General features: G+C 39.4%; 1 protein-coding gene across 1 annotated transcript in view; it reads left to right on the top strand.

The window, feature by feature from the left end:
• Positions 1 to 20,727, top strand: part of eif2ak3 (eukaryotic translation initiation factor 2-alpha kinase 3) — a 38,846-nt gene that overhangs the window by 9,974 nt on the left and 8,145 nt on the right. Inside the window, exons 2-9 of the mRNA XM_062996055.1 lie at positions 7,795 to 7,924; positions 15,873 to 16,067; positions 16,175 to 16,305; positions 16,891 to 17,173; positions 17,928 to 18,096; positions 18,187 to 18,327; positions 19,880 to 20,002; positions 20,104 to 20,324. Of these exons, the coding sequence (XP_062852125.1) occupies positions 7,795 to 7,924; positions 15,873 to 16,067; positions 16,175 to 16,305; positions 16,891 to 17,173; positions 17,928 to 18,096; positions 18,187 to 18,327; positions 19,880 to 20,002; positions 20,104 to 20,324 (1,393 nt within the window). The remainder of the gene's footprint in view (positions 1 to 7,794; positions 7,925 to 15,872; positions 16,068 to 16,174; positions 16,306 to 16,890; positions 17,174 to 17,927; positions 18,097 to 18,186; positions 18,328 to 19,879; positions 20,003 to 20,103; positions 20,325 to 20,727) is intronic.

Consider the following 20,727-nt stretch of genomic DNA (forward strand, 5'->3'; position numbering starts at 1 on the left):
CGTAATGCTTTTAAGTGCAGAATTTTTATGTGGGACCTCAACACTGGCAGGTGAAAAGACATGACTGCAAATTGGATACGTGTCGGAGGGAGCGTGTGGTGATTCGACTTTTCTTGATCAGATCAGGGGTTGTGGAAGTGGCAGCGAATTCACAGTCAGGAATGGTAATTGACTATTTGGGGGAAAATGGGGGAAATTTCAGGAAAACAAACAAAATTAAAAAAGTTTAAAAAGTTTTATTACCAGTTATATACGATGCATTTTATCATTTTATTATCTTTGAAAAACAAATATTTATATTATTATTTACCCTAGTTTATTATGCTTTTGTTATAATCTGTGCTGCCCAGTATTGTTTTTTGACCTCATTTCTGGTCGTGTTTCTGGTTATTTCTGATATGTTCTGTGATCTTTCCCTAAGTAAATACATTTGCGATACAGTTTTGTTTAATTCCCAAATATACATTGTATTGTTCAATGTGTGCTATTGCATTGCGCTCAGTGTTTCTGGGTAGGGTGTGGATCCACCATAACTCTATATCTGAAGAAAGCACTTTATGAAAATAAATTAATACATTTATTTTTCCAACCCTGGCTCTTCTGGCAATTCTGCAGCCGTAGTAAGCTTTTATTTTTGTTTACAAACCTTCCTAAAACCATTCATGTACCAACATTCCTGTATGGTCCAGGTGCATAGCTTAGCTTGACCTGATTGGGTATATATTTTTGGACCAGCAGCGATTCCACAGAGACCTTTTGTAGAAGTTCCACTTTGCTTGAGGTGCCCTGTCTGCCATACACACACACACACACACACACACACACACACACACACAGCTTATGGTTACGGTTTTCTCCTGCCTGCCTGGCACAAACCAGAGCAGACGTCTAGTTCTAGTTGCTTACTGCTTAGCAACAGCCAACCAGAAGGATTGAGTGTGGAAACTTGTTAGCCAATTAGGAGGACGGAGGAGGAAAGTGCTCAGAATTTTAGTTGGGTGCAGAGGGAGACAGAGGAGGAGGAAAGGAGGAGAGATATGGACCATGTGATTGTTATATTGTGCATGTTTTTTTTAAACATCAGCTGTGCAAGCCGAGTGTTCTGAGTTTGTGAAAGTTCTTGCTTCCTGACCTAACTGGTGGTGTAGCAACAACTTTCAATGCAGACTGGGATATTATGCCTACAGCAACACATACCTTTAGTATCAAGGCTTTATCAGACTTAATTGTAGAAATTATACACTGACAAATTGTATTGATGTACTGTGATAAGTAGCAAGATAATCAATAAAACTCGGTGTGTTTTAGGGCAAATTATGTTCATAATAATCATAATAATCATAATTTTTAGATGCATGTACCATTGACAATACTTAGTTGACTGCTTTAATGAGTTCTTCTAATGCTATTCTGAATAATGGACTAGTGAGTAGCATAAGATTCACATTTATTATTCACATCTATACTTAATGACTATTTAGTTCTCACAGGCTTTGGATTCATGCACAGAGACTTAAAAAAGAAACTAAGAGACTTCTGCCATTCATTTAAAAGCTTTGACGTTTTTTGCTTGCTGATAGACATGATTATGACTGATTCAACCTGGTACCTCTGATGGTTCTATTGTGTTGTTGCTGTTGCTTAGTTGGATAAAAAGTGGGCAGTAAGGAAATTTCCACTGTTTCAGGAGTGGATTCTTGATAGGTCAGTCTGTGTTCTCTCAGTTGGGACAAACTTCAAAAGTTCTGACACCTCTCAAAATTAAAGATCCAAACTAATCAGATTTTTTAGTTTGATAACTTTACCAACCCATTATTTATTTGAAACGTTTAAAATTAGAACCAGCGTGTAACTTTGCAGTAGTTTATTATCAGCTTGTCTGTTTAGTCAGATATATGCACAGTATGTAGCAGAGTTACAGAAAATGTATTGACAGTGCTTTGGATGGAGCTTTCTTGTGTGTATATTATTCTGCAAAGTTTATGCCGACTTGCATTATGTTAATCACCCTCTAACTCACAACATCAGGAGTGTAATTTCTTTGTCATTACTGCTTTGCCTTCAGTCGCTTGGACGAATAGACGGATTTCATCACTCAGAGTTCATTAGTTGGTTCAAAGTTGCAGTGTTTGTTTATTGGTTTTTTAGAATGACGACTTCTTGGCGCAGGACCCACCCTGCTGCAGTGCTGCAGTGGGTGGAGAGCATGAGAAAGGTGGGGGAGATAGAAAAGAGAAATATGGAAAGAGATCTTTTAGCCAGAGAGGGGTGGGACAACATTTTGGAGCTATGCGGGCACTAGGACCCAGCACGTTCATCTAAGTTTGGTTCCTTACTGCTTGGCAACAACGAATCAGCCGCACAGATCAAGGCCAGGCTCCGACCAATGAGAGGAGCTAAGTGCCATGCCACACAGTTTTGATTTCAGTATCTGAGAGCGCTGTGATGAAGAGAGGGAACAGGAGGAAGACGGGGAGAGATACGTGTTTACTGTGTTTGTGGTTAGATAAGCGAATGAGTGAGGGTGATGATGGGATGTCAAAGTTTCCATAAACCTGTTTTTGTTGCTGTGAGACTTACTGTTTGTCATTTCCTAGGTTAGGATAGGGAATAAATAAAAAGCTGTAACACCTTGCTGATCTGCACTGTGGGGCAATAAAACAGTAATATTTTTTAAATGTGTGGGTACATATAGGTGTGTATGCGTGTAGAAATTACCACAAGGTCAGTTACATGACTAAACGAGCGCATGTGCTGCATATGGTGTTTATTCTCTGTTAGGGTGTGGCTGTACGTGACCTGAACTTCAAGGAGAGATTTCATGTGTGTAAAACGGGAACACAAAGCACGGTTCCTTCAGTCCTCGCCCCGGAGGAAAAAGACATTTTGGTTTCATTGCCACTTGGCAGCGTATCTTCAACTTCATGAATGTTTAAAGTGATCAGAGTACCCCGACAACGTTGCTGAACGTTATACGGCTTTTAGATTTACCAATGCAAATGACAAAATAGTGCTGAAGACACTATTTTCTTTCAGTTCTCAGATACGTCCCTAATAAATCCTACTTTTTTGTTATTGCTCTGTATAATATTTGGAAGATCAAGCTCATGCAGACAGTTTAAGTAGTTGCAAGAAATGCAGCCTTAGTATGTAAAGTAAGCAGGATTCATATTTTTACATTGTTTTCATAACTCAAAAGAAACGTGATCCTGATCCAGTATGGACATATTTACAGGAACTGGAATTGTGTTTTCTTGGCCTGGTGGTGGAAAGCTTTAACAGTATCTGGATCATTCCTGTAAAGTTGGATTCTGTATAATCAGATAACTAAGTACTTTGAGTTATGTGTGTTATTTCTGCAACATGGTCCTAATGAAACAGGCACTAAGCGCTCATGTCGAAAATGGAATGGAATGAGCAAAAATCCAAATAACTATATGAGAGAAACCTGGGCATAAGGACAAGAAATAACAAATAACTAGAAAGCAGTTAGGAGCAGTTATGAGGAGTTAGAAGAAGTACCAAAATGTCAAACTTGCAACACCACATTAGACTGAAATAGAATAGAAATGTATAGAATGAAAGTCTACACTGCAGTGACCCTAAAGTTTTTAACACCAAGCCACCAGGAACAGTCCTGAACTTTTCAGAAGAAATATGACTAAACACACACATATAATATTTAAAATAATAATAACTATTATTAACAAAAATTTGCATTAGCCAGGCTAAAGCCAAAGGTGCTGAACTGTGATTAGTCAATCCAACTTCTGCATTTATTTTCAAGTTGCACCCAGGTGTGAGTGAGTGAAGTCTAGACTGGGGGGGACTATGTATACAAACATTTTCTTAATAACCAAATGAGTTGCCAGACTAAAGGATCCCCCCAGCTTAAGTGTCCCATGTCCATGTACATTAACTGTTTGTTTTGGGGCGTCCAGTGTGAAGTGTGCGTTTGCGCTACGTTGCATTATGTATGAAATTGTGCAGGCTTTGTGTCATATATTTACCTAATTTAAATTAGATTTTAAACATCTCTAAGGTTTCCATGCCTTAAATCCCGGAAGTTTTCTTCAGCTCTTGGAAGCTGAAGTGGTTTTGAGTGAAGCAGTTTATAAGCGTGTAACTTTCCATCCACAACTTCCCCACGTGCTCTCTATGCTGCTGGGTTTTCATTCTGTTGTGTGTGTTTGGGGGGTGGGGTTACTTGATGGCTCACAGTGGGATAGCGGAATCCGCTTGCTGTTGCATGGTTACAATGAGCTCTTTCTTCCCATTGGCTGATCTTGTACATGGTACTTCTTTCTCATTGGATGTGCTGTAACATAACTGTGCTGTGATTGGCTGGGAACTTGGAAACATTGCAGTGATTGGACAGAGCACCTAGGATACTGTGTGACTTTGGGCGTCAGTATTTTTGCTTTAGTAAGGTCTCTGTGTCAGGTTTGAGGGAAGATGCTCGTAAGTTTTTTTTTTAGGGGGAGATAATAAGAGACAGTGGGTGGAAGGGAGGTGCCACTAGAGGTGTTGTTTGTTTTTTATGCCCTATGAATAGCCATAAAGCCTTAATACTACTGATAAGGATAGAAACAAATAGCACCACATACTATGTGAGTTCAGACAAACATTTAAAATGCTGTTTATGGTTCTTAATAGACATTGACTAGCAACCTACGGCATGTCAAGCCGGCAAGGCATTCAAGGCACAGCAGGTAATGTGTGTTCAACACAGTGCCAGGCCTAAGTTAACACTAATTTTTTTTTAGAAGTATGCCATGTGCTCCCCATGTTTGTGTGTGTTTCCTTGGGGTACCATGGTTTCGTCTCATTTACCATGAATATGGCTGTTCCCAGTTGTGTTTAGCTGTGACTGGGTGGGTATTTAGTGGCGTGCAATAGATTGGCATCCCCTTTAAGGGCGTGCTTCTGCTTTGTGCCCACTGTTTTGGGTAGGCTCCATATCCACTGTAGCCCCAATCAGGATAAAGTGGTAACTGCTGATTTTTTACTATAGGCTAAGAGGATAAGAGGCCTGACAAGACCAGGGCAGTGGTAGCTCAGTGGTTAAGATACTAGACTAGTAATCATATGGTTGCCGGTTCTAGCCTTACCACCTCCACTGTTGGGCCTCTAAGCAAGGTCCTTCACCCTCAATTGCTCAAACTGTATTCAGTCATAATTGTAAGTTGCTTTGGATAAAAGCGTCTGCTAAATGCTGAAAATGTGAATTGTAAAATGTAAGACCAAACTAATGTCTGATGTATGTGTGGCTATGCCTGCTCTTATTAGAATACATTTTTTATCACTAACATCCAGCAGATGAACAAAAACTGCATTCACAAGGGCATTTTTAGTGAATGTGAAAAATGCACTGTTGCAATTGATTTACAGAAAATGTATCACGTTGCTAGACATCACACCGATCATTAACAATTTAGTAATTCCTTAACAAATAGATGGGGCTTAAGTCTTTTACATCAGTAAGGACGTGTTATATTTGCTCTTAACTACGTAAATGTATTTGCATGATGGCTGCTGTACATTCCTTCTATTTATTTTATACATCCTTTGTACAATCTCTTAAAATAAACTTTTGTGAGTGCAGAACCGGTGTTTCACGTTGTAAAATATATTCAGTTGAAACACTAAAACTTTACTCTGGCTTCATTCACTGTCATATACATTTTAATAGCTGTTTCCCTTAAAATATTGTATCATATACAGTGTTATTTTGTTATTTTACAAAACAGAAAGCATTTTTTTTTTAAATCATTCATTTACTCACATGTTTTCTCTCTCACATGTATTAAATTCCTGGCTCCTCTCTACTGAAGCAGAGTAAATAGTTTAAAAGTGAAATGTGTTATTGTTTAGTTTAGACCACAAGGCTGTGAGCATCTAGGTTGCATTATGAACCAGCAATTTTAAAAAATGTGTAATAATAAATTCAATAATAAATCTCTTTGTATGGGGACTTGTTGAGGCGAGAAGGCTTGCAGGCATCAGAGGGCTTTGCTGACCAGAGTTTCAATTCCAGGGTTCCTCATGGCAGAAAAGTCTTTAGCAGAGGTACCAGACTAAACCTACAACCTGTATTAGGTGACAGATGTTGGGTAATCACAAACATGACAGTGGCAATGACATCAGTTTAACTGTGTGGACGAAGACAATGGCAAACCACTTCTGTACTGTTCTGTAAGGAAACCAACTGGAAAGGAACAACAGAATGACTGTCGGTGTACTTCCAGAAGATGGGACCCCTGGGTTGGAAGGCACTTAACTTGTTACTGAGGAAGAGTTGAGAATTCCTCTGAGCTTGTGTGTATGAGAGAGATAGATCAAAAAGGACACCTAGTTGCTGGGGTTGACCAGAGAGAAGAGAATTCAAAGCTTTATAAACAAAATCACCAACATTACTTGAAATGTTTAAAGTATGCATCATGGCAAGTGGTGAAGATAAATATTAAATGTCTACACATCAACATCTTTTGCATTAGTGACTAAAATAGACAGGATTACCTAGTCTACTCAGGTAATGAACAATAAAGAAGAAATGGGACAAATTTGGGCAGAACCAATTCTTTGGAAAAGACTTAATGGCATTTAATAATAATAATAATAATGAATTAATTTTATGTATTTTTTATTGTATATTTAAGTAAAACAAGATGGTCACAAGCATCTCTGGTTGTGTCCTAGCCCACTCAGTACTGTATTAAACGTAACAAAATACCACAGTTTTTTTAATTTTTATAACAATTAGAATATTATATTTTTTTCCTGTAAAAATTAGCCTTGGTGTGGATGTTTGACATAGTACAACTAATAAGTTTAAGCCTTAACATTTTCTATTTGTATTTTAGAGCAAATGGCAAGTTGAAAACTTTTTCTGGCGGTCAACTATTGCAGATTAATTGGCAAAACATTACAGTACAAACACGGGTGATGTTCAGTCAATAGGTCAATACACTTTGCATGTGATGAGATTATTCTTTTTTGCTGTTTCTCTCTTTCTCTCTCTCTCTCTCTCTCTCTCTCTGTTTTTTTCCTACCCCCACCCTTCTCTCTCTCTTTCTTTCTCTCTCACCCCTGCTCCTCCAGTTTCTCTATTTATCTATTCTCGCTCACTCACTATCCCTCTCCTCGATGGGTGTACCAGTGCAGCATCCCCATTCATCCTACCAACACCCAGTGCTTAGCAACAGCCAATCAGTCTAAATATTTTTGGAGGGCACTCGTAGCCAATCAGGAGTGATGTGCTAGACTGTTTTACACCCTTGAATTTTATTGGAGGAGACTGTAGAGCAAATAGTCTTAGCCCACAGTGGTGAAGTGAATTATTAGGATCTGAGGTGCTCTTAACATCTTCACCAGTGCTGACTTGTGTTTATAGTGGATATCAACACTGCTTTCCCTTTCCCGTCCACTTTACACTGCACCTGTCCATCCCCTGTATATTCACAGTTAAAAGTAGAAATACAAAGTGTATTGTATTAACACAAAGTTGAAGCTGTTTACTAAAATTAGTCAGCTTTAATTGTGTGCTGGACAAAACATTTATTATTTATTATTATTTCATGTTTCTACATGAGATACAACACCAAGTCAGATTTTTTTAACCTAATTCTTTCATAAATGAAATCAGAAGCTATAATGCTTAAAAAGTGGTGCTTACAATTATACAACTGGATTTAAAAAATATATTACTGTATAATTAGTTTTTGTGCCATTCATGTAACCTAAGCAAGACTCCTTATGAGAGTTTAAATGAATTGTGTTTTTTCTCCCTTACAGGAGCCTGGTGATCATCAGCACTTTAGATGGGCGGATTGCTGCTTTGGATCCTCTAAATCAGGGCCGCAAACAGTGGGACTTGGACGTGGGCTCAGGCTGCCTGCTGTCATCCAGTCTTAGCAAACCAGAGGTACAACTAAACAGTTTATATACATAATTCTTTTACCCCAACCATCACCACCACCTATTCCAATCTAATCACTGGCAAAGCTAAGACTATTATGTTCTTCTTTCCACTCACCCACTGTCTCTTATTATTTTCCCCTAAAAAACTCCCCGATCAGACATCAGACAGCAGAAATAGCAATTGTACAATGGCAATGAAACCCAGTCGATTTCCCTGCCTTAAGCACAGCCAATTGGGTCCATTTGGATGCCCAGCCAGGTTGATAACATTGCCTGGAATTAAAGCTTGGCGATCTCAGCAGTAATGGGCTAGCACTTTAGACCACTGTGCCACCCAAGCACAATCCGGTACACACATACACCGATCAGCCATAACATTAAAACCACCTCCTTGTTCCTACACTCACTGTCCATTTTATCAGCTCCACTTACCATATAGAAGCACTTTGTAGTTCTACAATTACTGACTGTAGTCCATCTGTTTCTCTGCATGCTTTGTTAGCCCCCTTTCATGCTGTTCTTCAACGGTCACGACTCTCCCAGGACCACTACAGAGCAGGTATTATTTGGGTGGTGGGTTATTCTCAGCACTTCAGTGACACTGACATGGTGGTGGTGTGTTAGTGTGTGTTGTGCTGGTATTAGTGGATAAGACACAGCAATGCTGATGGAGTTTTTAAACACCTCACTGTCACTGCTGGACTGAGAATAGTCCACCAACCAAATATATCCAACCAACAGCCCCCTGTGGGCAGCGTCCTGTGACCACTGATGAAGGTCTCGAAGATGACCAACTCAAACAATAGATGATAGCGATCGTCTCTGACTTTACATCTACTAGGTGGACCAACTAGGTGGGAGTGTCTAATTGAGTGGACAGTGAGTGGACACAGTATTTAAAAACTCCAGCAGCGCTGCTGTGTCTAATCCACTCAACCAGCACTACACACACTAACACACCACCATCATGTCATTGTCACTGCAGTGCTGAGAATGATCCAACACCCAAATAATACCTGCTCTGTGGTGGTCCTGTGGGGGTCCTGATCATTGAAGAACAGGGTGAAAGCAGGCTAAAAAAAAGTATGTAGAGAAACAGATGGACTACAGTCAGTAATTGTAGAACTGCAAAGTGCTTTTATATGGTAAGTGGAGCTGATAAAATGGACAGGGAGTATAAAAAACAAGGAGGTGGTTTTAATGTTATGGCTGATCAGTGTATACTACACAATCACAAACTAGAATTCAAACATCAATACATGCCAACTACCATCAATTTTATACTGAGTATCAGGATCTGGGCTTGTCTTAGCCTATTAGCAGTAGCATAATAAACACACACACAGACTTTATTTCCTTTTAGGCTCTTGGTCTGAGCATACATAAACCTTTTCAAAATTGATTAGTTTTTGGGGAATTTAAACGTCTAGTCAACTAGTCAGTCTCAGGCAAGTCCTGTATAATTATTATTATGCAAATTCTCTACCATCTGGCACATTGCATATTTATGTGTAGAGGCAGCACACAGTCCTCTAATAACTTTATTTAAAAGATGTTTATTCATTAAAACAAGTCTTTATTCTTGACAAAAATGAATTTTGGTGTGATAAACACTTAATACCAACTGGTAATGATTGACTTTAATAGTGTAATGACATGCAGTATGTGTGTCATTTTATTAATAAAAAAATCTAATGTAGTATAAAATTATACAAATATTTATTTATATTTAGTAACAATACGATCAAGTTTTCACAGATTTACATTTACAGTTATGGATGAGGGATATGTTTGTCTTTAGCTTAAGGGAGGTTAGACACACACATACACACACACACACACACACACATTATTATTCACTAGAGACTGACATGTAGCCTAGGAAAAGGCACACACACATGCATGCTACAGAACAGCCCAGACAAGCTTGTAAAGGGAGTTTCTTCTTTATGAACTAGGTTTGTGTGCACTGTGTTTTATTAATAAATGTTAATAATATAACATTTGGAAAAATTTAACCTTTTTTGTACAAAAGACTTTTGTACAAGGTTTGATATTTGCCCTTGGTCACCTGTTCTAAAACTTGTTGTTCCCATTAAAAAAAACAGTAGATTGATTAACACCCAGGTATGATTGAGTGAATCAGCCCTATGTTCCACATGGCACTGTCACAGTCTTTATAGCTTTAATTAAATTACTTAATTATATTACATGTGACGGAAATACAGTTCTGTACTCGTACAAGTTTGAATAAATGCATAATGTAAAAGATATGACAAATATTATTTCAAAACTGGGATTTATTTGTTGGGTATTAATAAAATGAGCTAATAAGTGCAATAAAGAGCAAAGGAAATTTTGCATCAACTCCCAATTTAAGATTATTTAAAAAATTGTCAAATATCTTGGTTGACACTTTTTGAAGGAATTTTCATAATTTGAATCTGCATTGTTCTTACGTGTTGCATTCTTTTTTTTTCTTCTTTTTTTGTCTTTTCTGAAAATCAATTCTCTGACTTCTGGCATTACGTGTTTTTTTGTTATTTTTCACCTTTGTTGGTTTGTTTCATTATAGTTCTTTCCTCTTGAAGTTCCCAGTCTTTCGCCCTGTCTGGTTTGGCGGTAACCTCAAATGCCTGGCTGCTGTGAAGAGTGCCCTGCTATTGGCTCTAAGCTCTCTTTCCCGCCCCTTTCTCCTGTGTATCAAACAAGCAGTCCCTCTGATTGGCCACAGCAGTCTGCTCAGTGATTAGAGCGGCCTGTCCGTGTCTGATTGGCCCTCTGCATGGTGCAGGCACGGCGCGCTCACCTATAGCATGTCATAACACCAGAAAAGGCCAGCAGTAAATAGCACTGTCTGCATAATTATGCTGTCACAACAGAGAGAAGGCCAGATCTGATGAGCAAAGAGAGGGAGTGGCAAGACAGAAAGTAAAAGGAGAGAGAAGAAAGGAGAGGGAGGTGAGAAGAGGAATGTCAGTGCTGTAGAGTGAGTCATGCTGAACGGATTTAGGGATGAGATAATGCCTTATGTGTGGGATGATGTCACCCCCCTACATGCGCATGCTCAAAGTCACACGTGCTCACAAGCTTTGTGCTTTTAGCTTTTAACTTATCCCACTTCAATGATTTCCATTGTAATGTACCTCATGCTAAAAGTTTTTTAATCCTCTAAAATCATTTTAACTGCCATAATGCCAAATTTGAAACAATAGTGTTTTTTGTTGCTTTAGACTTTACACGAGAAACGTCATTTCATTGTCCGTGATGTGATTTTGACAGCTGTGAATTAGCTAGGGCCTTAGTTATAACTGATGCATTTATGACCTCTGCTGGCTAATTAATAGAGCCTGCATAGACGAGAGATAGTAGAGATCAGTGTGTGATTCTCCGTGCGTGAAATTAAGCAACATATAAACTCACCTTGTGCAAGTGAAAAGATACAGACGGCTACAGTCACGGCTCTTCTCGACCTGGTGTGAAAGTCAGCTTTAGTAGAGTGAAAACAAAAATGCAATCAGGGGATTGCAATGCAATATATATTTTTACAGCACTGTATGTGGCAGATAACAGTGTTATTGTGACTTACATGGAAGTTACATGAATGCACACAGCTACACAGCACAATTTTGTTTGATTGCTAATTAAAAGGATGTTTCAGCTACAAAAATCCTATCAAGTCTTACTACTTTGAGAAACTTCAAACATATTTTTACTTATCACTTTATGCTGGTTAGGGTTGCAATAGAACCGTTGGCACTCCGAACCCCTGGGTGCATATCCGGAACCACAATGGACACCTTGGGGGCAATTAAAAGCAGCCAGTCGATGGGTCAAATTGTGGGCACCTGAAATGCACATCAGTCACAAAAACTAAAAATTAGTTTTAGCCAAAAATAGACCAGCCCCAGGTTACCATCGAGGTCTAATAAACCCTGCTCTGTACAAGCCCCCCTCGAGTCACTAGTCTCACTCGACTTGATCCTCCACCCAGAACTCGAGGAAGACAAACATCGAGGCTCTTTTCTGTACTTGCGCCCAAGTGGTGGAACGAGCGTCTCTTGTCTGAGTCTCTCACTGTCTTCAAAAGACGATTAAAAACCCACCTCTTTACTAAGCACTTAAGCTGACACGTACTTATTAATGCTCTTATTTATTTCTTGCATTAAAAAAAAAAACCATGGTTTTCAGCAGCACTTTGGAAGCACTTTTGTAAGAGCTGAAAATGTAAATGTAAAAATGTGAGGTTTTAAGAGAAACAGTCTAAATGTCAGACTTTAAACAGGACCAGGTGCACCTTATGGTGCAAACACTTTCTGAATTCTAGTTTTATATGTATTGCTTTTATTGCCTTTTTATATACAGATAGATCATTAATTGTGTATTAGGTATTTAATTAAAATGTATAATAGCATTTATTATTAGTCAGCATTGGTCAGTAATTACCTTGACGTAAGCCCTAGTTAAGGCCAGTGAGGTAATGGCAGGCAGCATATTGTGTTGATGACCTGTGTAGATGATGTGGTGGATAATAGTTGACCCCCCCTCCCAAATCCAGAATGAGTAGAAGATATTTTATTGCCTGTTTATTTTTTATGTGCCTGCATGTCTGCACATGTATGAATGGAAATTGGTTTCGGCTCAGTGATGTGAAGATGTGATGTGCATCTGCAGGAGATCATTGAGAACAAAAGCTGATGCGCTCATTCACTCACTCTAAATAAGAGGCTACTTACATCCGCTGCTTTAGCCAAAGCTAAACCAATGACTGAATTGAGTGTGTATATACTGTAGCGTTAAACTTTAAACCAATAGCAGGAGATCCTATTAAACAGGAGATCATACACATGGGTCATGTGGTGGATTAGACAGTGCAGTAGAGGAATGAGTCAATGACTTGTAAACAAACACACACACACACACACACACACACACAGAGAGAGAGTGCTTAAACCTCTTACCAACTATACCATAAATTACCCACTATAAGCAGCATCCATCGTTGTGCCTCTGATTGGCTGTGGCAGGTGGATGAGGTCATGTGTCGATAACAATTTCCTAAAACTGTTTTTTCTTACAACTTAGTCTTCCTGGCATGTATTGGTGTGAGTAGGGTATGAGGTTTGAGTAAGCACAACAGAGGCTTATTCCCTGTTTTGAGGTTATTTGTGAGAGTGTGTTTGTGTGTCAGTCAGATAGAACGCATATACTGACCTGTAATTAATGATTAATCTCCAAATAGATGGTTTACTTAGTTGCAGCCAACAGTAATTAGCTGGCAGTCTGCCTAAACCAATAAAGCTGGTTCTTTCCTGATTCTGATTGGTCCAGGCCAGCATGGCGTAGAGCCATGTTTTTACCTATCTGGGTTTGTTCTGCCTATCAGCAGCCTGTCGGAGGTAAAACGGAACTGTCCTGGACACACTCTAAGCTGTACAATGTTTCACTCGCTACTAAACTCACTAAGCTGGTCACCTTTGTTTGTAATTGTGCATAATGGAGAATTTTAGCTTCAGTGGTTTCCAGGTGAATGACGGCATAATTTTGTCGCTATTCAACCATACTATTATATGATGTTGGTCATTTTGTAAGGAATTCTGTCATGTTATTATTTGTCAGGAGGAAAGATTGTGGTGGAGTAAGAGCTTTCTTGGGGGGTGTCCATGATGTGATTATCTGGTAATGGAAATGTGAATTGGTGTGTCTGGCTCTGTCTTGTTAAAATGCTGTTTTCTCTTGTGATACACATTCTTTGCCCACATTGTTCTAACAATTCTGTTTTATTATGTTCTCCACCTGTGCACCTAGTTATTGATGATTGCATCAATAATTGTGGGTCTGTTTTGGCACCATTGTTACCCTACATGCAAAGCTTACGACAAAAGCATCCTGGTACCAGTATGACTCCTTCGTAACATTTAAAGTATAATTGGGGCGCTTGGGTGGTGCAGAAGTAAAACACTCAAACTCACCACTGCTGAGATTTTCAGCTTTCAAGTGCGAATCTCAGCTCTGCTATAGGCCAGATGGGCACAGACGTTATTAAGTACAGTGCCTTGCAAAAGTATTCAGCCCCCTTGAACTTTTCAACCATTTGCCACATTTCAGGCTTTAAACATAAAGATATGAAATTGTAATTTTTTGTGAAGAATCAACAACAAGCGGGACACAATCGTGAAGTGGAACGAAATTTATTGGATATTTTAAACTTTTTTTAGAAATAAAAAACTGAAAAGTGGGGCGTGCAATATTATTCAGCCCCCTTGCGTTAATACTTTGTAGCGCCACCTTTTGCTGCGATTACAGCTGCAAGTCGCTTGGGGTATGTCTCTATCAGTTTTGCACATCGAGATACTGAAATTTTTGCCCATTCTTCCTTGCAAAACAGCTCGAGCTCAGTGAGGTTGGATGGAGAGCGTTTGTGAACAGCAGTTTTCAGCTCTTTCCACAGATTCTCGATGGGATTCAGGTCTGGACTTTGACTTGGCCATTTTCACCTGGATAAGTTTATTTGTGAACCATTCCATTGTAGATTTTGCTTTATGTTTTGGATCATTGTCTTGTTGGAAGATAAATCACCGTCCCAGTCTCAGGTCTTTTGCAGACTGCAACAGGTTTTCTTCCAGAATGGTACTGTATTTGGCTCCATCCATCTTCCCATCAATTTTAACCATCTTCCCTGTCCCTGCTGAAGAAAAGCAGGCCCAAACCATGATGCTGCCACCACCATGTTTGACAGTGGGGATGGTGTGTTCAGGGTGATGAGCTGTGTTGCTTTTATGCCAAACATAACGTTTTGCGTTGTGGCCAAAAAGTTAGATTTTGGTTTCATCTGACCAGAGCACCTTCTTCCACATGTTTGGTGTGTCTCCCAGGTGACTTTTTATAGATATCTTTGAGAAATGGCTTTCTTCTTGCCACTCTTCCATAAAGGCCAGATTTGTGCAGTGTACGACTGATTGTTGTCCTATGGACAGATTCTCCCACCTCAGCTGTAGATCTCTGCAGTTCATTCAGAGTGATCATGGGCCTCTTGGCTGCATCTCTGATCAGTCTTCTCCTTGTTTGAGCTGAAAGTTTAGAGGGACGGCCGGGTCTTGGTAGATTTGCAGTGGTCTGATACTCCCTTCATTTCAATATGATCGCTTGCACAGTGCTCCTTGAGATGTTTAAAGCTTGGGAAATCTTTTTGTATCCAAATCCGGCTTTAAACTTCTCCACAACAGTATCTCGGACCTGCCTGGTGTGTTTCTTGGTCTTCATGATGCTCTCTGCGCTTTAAACAGAACTCTGAGACTATCACAGAGCAGGTGCATTTATACGGAGACTTGATTACACACAGGTGGATTCTATTTATCACCATCAGTCATTTAGGTCAACATTGGATCATTCAGAGATCCTCACTGAACTTCTGGAGTGAGTTTGCTGCACTGAAAGTAAAGGGGCTGAATAATATTGCACGCCCCACTTTTCAGGTTTTTATTTCTAAAAAAAGTTTAAAATATCCAATAAATTTCGTTCCACTTCACAATTGTGTCGCACTTGTTATTGATTCTTCACCAAAAATTACAATTTCATATCTTTATGTTTAAAGCCTGAAATGTGGCAAAAGGTTGAAAAGTTCAAGGGGGCTGAATACTTTTGCAAGGCACTGTATGTCTGAGGGAGGTAGGCTGAAGGAGATTTCTCATTGCTGCTGCAATTGCGGCCTCTGCTGGCTGGTTGAAGGCTCGCACAGAGAATGGAAATAATGAACAGGTGAAATTATGTGCAACTCCCCATACATGATACTGCTTGCTGTCTGAACACTTGTGATTATTTGTTCTGCCAAAGTTGAATGGCGTTCTTATTTTTATTTAAAGTTTTTCATTTCTGTTGCTGACTGATACATTACGACAAAGGAAACAAACACCTGACATGTAACTTAGGACCATATTGTACATCTCTTTTAGGTATTTGGAAATAAGATGGTTATCCCCTCGTTGGATGGCGCATTGTTTCAGTGGAACAGGGACAGGGAGATCATGGAGGCTGTTCCTTTTAGTGTGGAGTCACTGCTCGAGTCATCGTACCGTGTTGGAGAGGACACTGTGTTGGTGGGTGGGAAATCACTTACCACCTACGGCCTGGGAACTTACAGCGGCAAGGTACACTTCTACAAAACCATGCATTTGGACAGTTTAGATGTTTCATTAGATCTTTCTTTTATTGTGTGTTTTGTGTTTACATTTTGTTGTGTTATTTTTTTCCACAGCTCAAGTATATCTGTTCGTCAGTCGGTTGCAGTCACTGGGGGAAGGAGGAGACAGAGGCAGAGGACATGCTTTTACTGCAGAGAACACAGAAGACTGTTAGAGCTGTAACCCCTCGTAGTGGCTTTGAAAAGTTAGTTCTTCCCTTGATGTATTTTTATAATCACTGGTCAACATGTGTTTTTTGTTTTTTTGTTATTTATTACTACTATTATTTTATTAGGGCACTCAGGTTGCACTGTGGCAAATTACACTAGCTTACTACTGCTGAATATCAGGGTTCAGAACCCCAGCAGTGCTGTCGGCAAGTTGGGCTATACATGACATGATTGGCTATGTCTGGGAGGGGGGAGTTTTGGCAGGGGTTGTGTTACTGCATTGTGCCCAGTGATTCCGGGGAAGCCGGACACACTACGACCCTGACCAAGATAAAATGGTGGAAAAACATGAAAATAAACCAAAAAAAATACATTAAGCTAGTTCATTTAGTTAATACAGCAAGACGACGACTGTACTGATATGAAAATGAACACTTTAGTCACACGGTTCTTCCTATTCCAAATCCACGGCCAGTAATATAGAGACATGCTGGGATAGAAAATAACCTTCCCCCATCCATTTAATTCAAGTGGGCATCGCAAATTAAGTCCACCTGAAATTAATAATGGCAAACCCAACCTTGATATTTATCCTAATGAGAGCCTTGTCTTTCTGCCAGGTGGAACTTCAGCGTGGGAAACTTTCAGCTGAAGTTTGTTTCAGAGTTCCAGACTCAGCTCAGTGTTTTTGAAGGGGAAGCAGCCAATACAGACTCACTGCATGGAGTGCAAGGTGACGCGCCCCGTGTTATCCTGGAGGAAACAGAAGCACACAGTCAAAACCACGCTAACGCACACATTCAGACAGAAGGCACGGACCTAGTGATTAAAGTGTCTATTCCAGACTGGAAGGTTATGGCCTTTAGCAGTGGGCCAGCAGGACAGCTCATCTGGGAGCATCAGGTAAGCTTATAAAGTTTCATATTTAACCTCCTCTAAGAAAACCAATTTTTAATTCTAGTGTGAAGAACCAGCTAATGTTTTATTTATTTGTTTAATTTAATAAGCCAGGTTCCACAAGTCTAGGAAAAAACACAATCATCAAGTGAAATCCTTTAGTGTTTAAATACAGACAAATTGTCAATGATTGTCAATGAGAGGTATGCCACCTCAAACGTAGGGATTTATCCTTGCCTCTAGCTACTAGATCAATATTATGTTTAATGTGATTAAATATCACCCTCACATTACTTTAAAGATTTTTTTCCAACATGTGTGTAAACAGATGGCCTGGTGGCATATTGGTTATTGTGTTGTTGCCTGTGGACACACAGTAGCCCTAAGATGAAGCAGTTACTAAAACTGAGTAAATAAATAAGAACATATTTATTTTTGTGGTTTGTAAGCCTTAACATTAATAATGTAGCTACTGTTTAAATTGGTAAAATCACTAAGAAAATTGATTGATTCAAGAACTATATATATTTTTCTTTTTTCCGTCATATTTTCAGAACTCACAATTCTTGACAATGTCTGTCATGACATTTGTTATCGTACTAGTGGTGTTTTAACAGTAAAACAGAAGTTGCTTATCCATGTTGGTAACCATGTGGTTTTTACCAGATCATAAAATCTTGCCCCGGTATAAAAGCATAAACGATACACATACCTGACTGGCCACTCTGCTTACTGTCTGCACTGTGGTTTTTTTGTGTAGTTCTGTACGCCCATTGCTTCGGCCTGGTTGGTGGGTGGGGGAAAAGTGACACCCATCAGTCTGTTTGATGACACACCATACACCGTCCACCCAGAGAACGATGCTCGGGAGGAGGAGGATGACCTTGTGGAGGAGGCACGCGAAGCTACAGAGTCAAGTGTTTACCTGGGTAATGCATACATGAAATGTTTGCAATTGTATGAAAGCGAGAGGTAAAGAAAGACATGTGTCTCTAAGCATTGTGTGTTTCTGTATACAGGGATGTTCCAGGGTCAGCTGTATCTGCAGTCATCAGTCCAAATGTCTGAGAAGTTTCCATCTAAGCCCAAAGCCTTGGACAGCCACAGGTCTAGCACAGATATTACTCCTCCACCTACCGTTAAATGGAGGCCTCTCATCCGTAAGTCTGCACAGAGAAAACACTTTTTCTGCAATTGTTTGCTAGCTTATAATGTGTATAATGACATCTGCTAAATATTGTGAATTATTGCATTAAACAGTGAATTCCTAATGTATTCCTAACATCAAAGAAACAACTGGCTTAAATATATATTTAAACAAATACTGTAGCCGGTTTGAGATGTGGGTGTCATTTAAATATTGACATACGTTTAAATATACATAAGAATAACACTTTTTACTGGTTACTTATTTTAATCAGATTAGCACTTGAAATAGACTGAAATATTGGAAATGAAAACACATGTTGTGGATTATTTTTGATTAATTAAAAAGGAGAATAGTATAGGAAAATATTGAAAAGGAGATGAGCATGGCAGTGGAGAACTTCTTACTTGGAAAGGCATTCTTAGCAGGTGTCATGGAGGATATATACATCCTGGAGTCTCACAGGGTTCTGTACTTGGTCCTCTTCCATTTTACATATACACCCACTCTCTTGGTAAAGTCATATCCTCTCATGGCTTCACCTACCACTTCTAATACGGATGATTTTCAGCATATCCTGTCATTCCCTCCATTAGACACCTTAGTCTCAGCTCGTATCTTGGCATGTCTGGCAGATCTCATTATAGATATCAGCTCATCATCTGTAACCCAGTAAGCTGATATAAATTCCTAGAACTCTGTCTCCATGCCAAGACCTAGTCATTTCTCTCTGTGACTCTCAGATCAAACCACTTGATAATATAGAAAACCTTGGTGTTGTCCTGGATATCAAGTTGTTCTTCTTGGCTTATGTTGCTAACCTGGGAAGATCATGCTGGTTCCTCTCATACAACAAAGATTCAACTATTCCTCTCTATGGAATCTACTGTGATTCTTGTAGCTCCTTTCAGACAGGTTCTTCTATGTCCATTATCAGACCCCTGCAACTGATTCAAAATGCAGCAACCCGCCTGGTTTTCAGTCAACCCAAACCCTGCCAATCACCCCACTGCTGTGCTTCTGTAGTTGCCCCTGCCCATGTTTAATTTAATAACAACGTTGCTTGCCAAAAACTGACCACCACCGACCTGCCTTAAAGAACTTATCCAGCCCTGTTATGTACCACATACACTTTTAGTTACAAGTCTGGCTCATCTTGATCCACCCGTCAGATTTTAAGGAGGACATGCATCAAGGCTTATCTCTGTACTAGCACCCAGGTAGTGTAATCGAGTCTTTTGCCATCATCAAAAGATGACTACAGACCTACCTCCTTACTTAGCACTTAAATGGAAACTAACCTTGTATTTATTAAAAAAATTTTTTTTTTAAAGTTCCAGGGTATTAGAGTGTCCAAACATGCCACAATTACTATTAAAATAATAAAATATAAAATAACTGTGCATTAATATTTGTGCTTTTTTTTAAACATTTGGCTGCAAATGTTTTTTCTTTTACTTTTGTCAGGGCTGCCCCAACTTTCCCATATTACTGTTGTTACCTAGATACTTGTTACTGAATGAATTTAGGGCTAGACTGACATTTGTGTTGTGGTTCTTTTTCAGACTCTCCCTCTCGTACTCCGGTACTGGTGGGTTCTGAAGAGTTTGATAAGTGTCTGAACAATGACAAGTTTTCCTATGAGGAGTACAGCAACGGGGCTTTGTCTATTCTGCAGTATCCTCATGGTAAGAATGTTGCTTTGACTGGTTTGACAAATACGGCTTTTAGTTCATTGTTTGCTGATTTATAACATTTTCACTAAGCAATAAACCCCTTTCTTCTGTAGACAATGGGTACTATTTTACATACGGTAGTCAGTACCGTGGCCGGCGGGAGGTGACTGCAGTGAGCGTGTTGCGTACAGATGAGGGCAGAGTATTGAGGAGGAAGGATCCAGTGCTGCTGTTGCCATGGTGGAAGGAGATCTTGGGCACAATCATCTTTTGCATTGCTGCTACAACGTACATTGTTCGGAAGTTCTTCCATCCCCACACAGCATACATACGGGTAGGAAGGAGAGGATGCATGCCAGCGTATTTACGTACAAACATTTGTGATTGATGGCTAGAAGATTATTTTACTGAAGAAATTGAATCCTCAATCTGTCCAGCTTTTTTTCTTTTAACAGCTGATTAACAAAGCAAAAAATGCCTGGCTACAGCCGCTCTTCAAACAGCTGTCATGCTAGTTTAGCAATCATTTAGCAAACCATTAAGACCAACAATTAAGCACGACTAATGCATGCACATAATGACATAAATTAGGTAAAACTGAGAATTCTGTGATGTAGGGTTGTCACTAAGCTGTGAACACGGAACAAACACTATTAAATGTAATTCTGTTCTATTTAGTTCTAACATGAAGATTGACATTAAACACATTGCAAGCTTTCTTATCTTCTCAACAGAAA

This window comes from Trichomycterus rosablanca, chromosome 5, assembly GCF_030014385.1.
Source record: "Trichomycterus rosablanca isolate fTriRos1 chromosome 5, fTriRos1.hap1, whole genome shotgun sequence".
Lineage (NCBI taxonomy): Eukaryota > Metazoa > Chordata > Actinopteri > Siluriformes > Trichomycteridae > Trichomycterus > Trichomycterus rosablanca.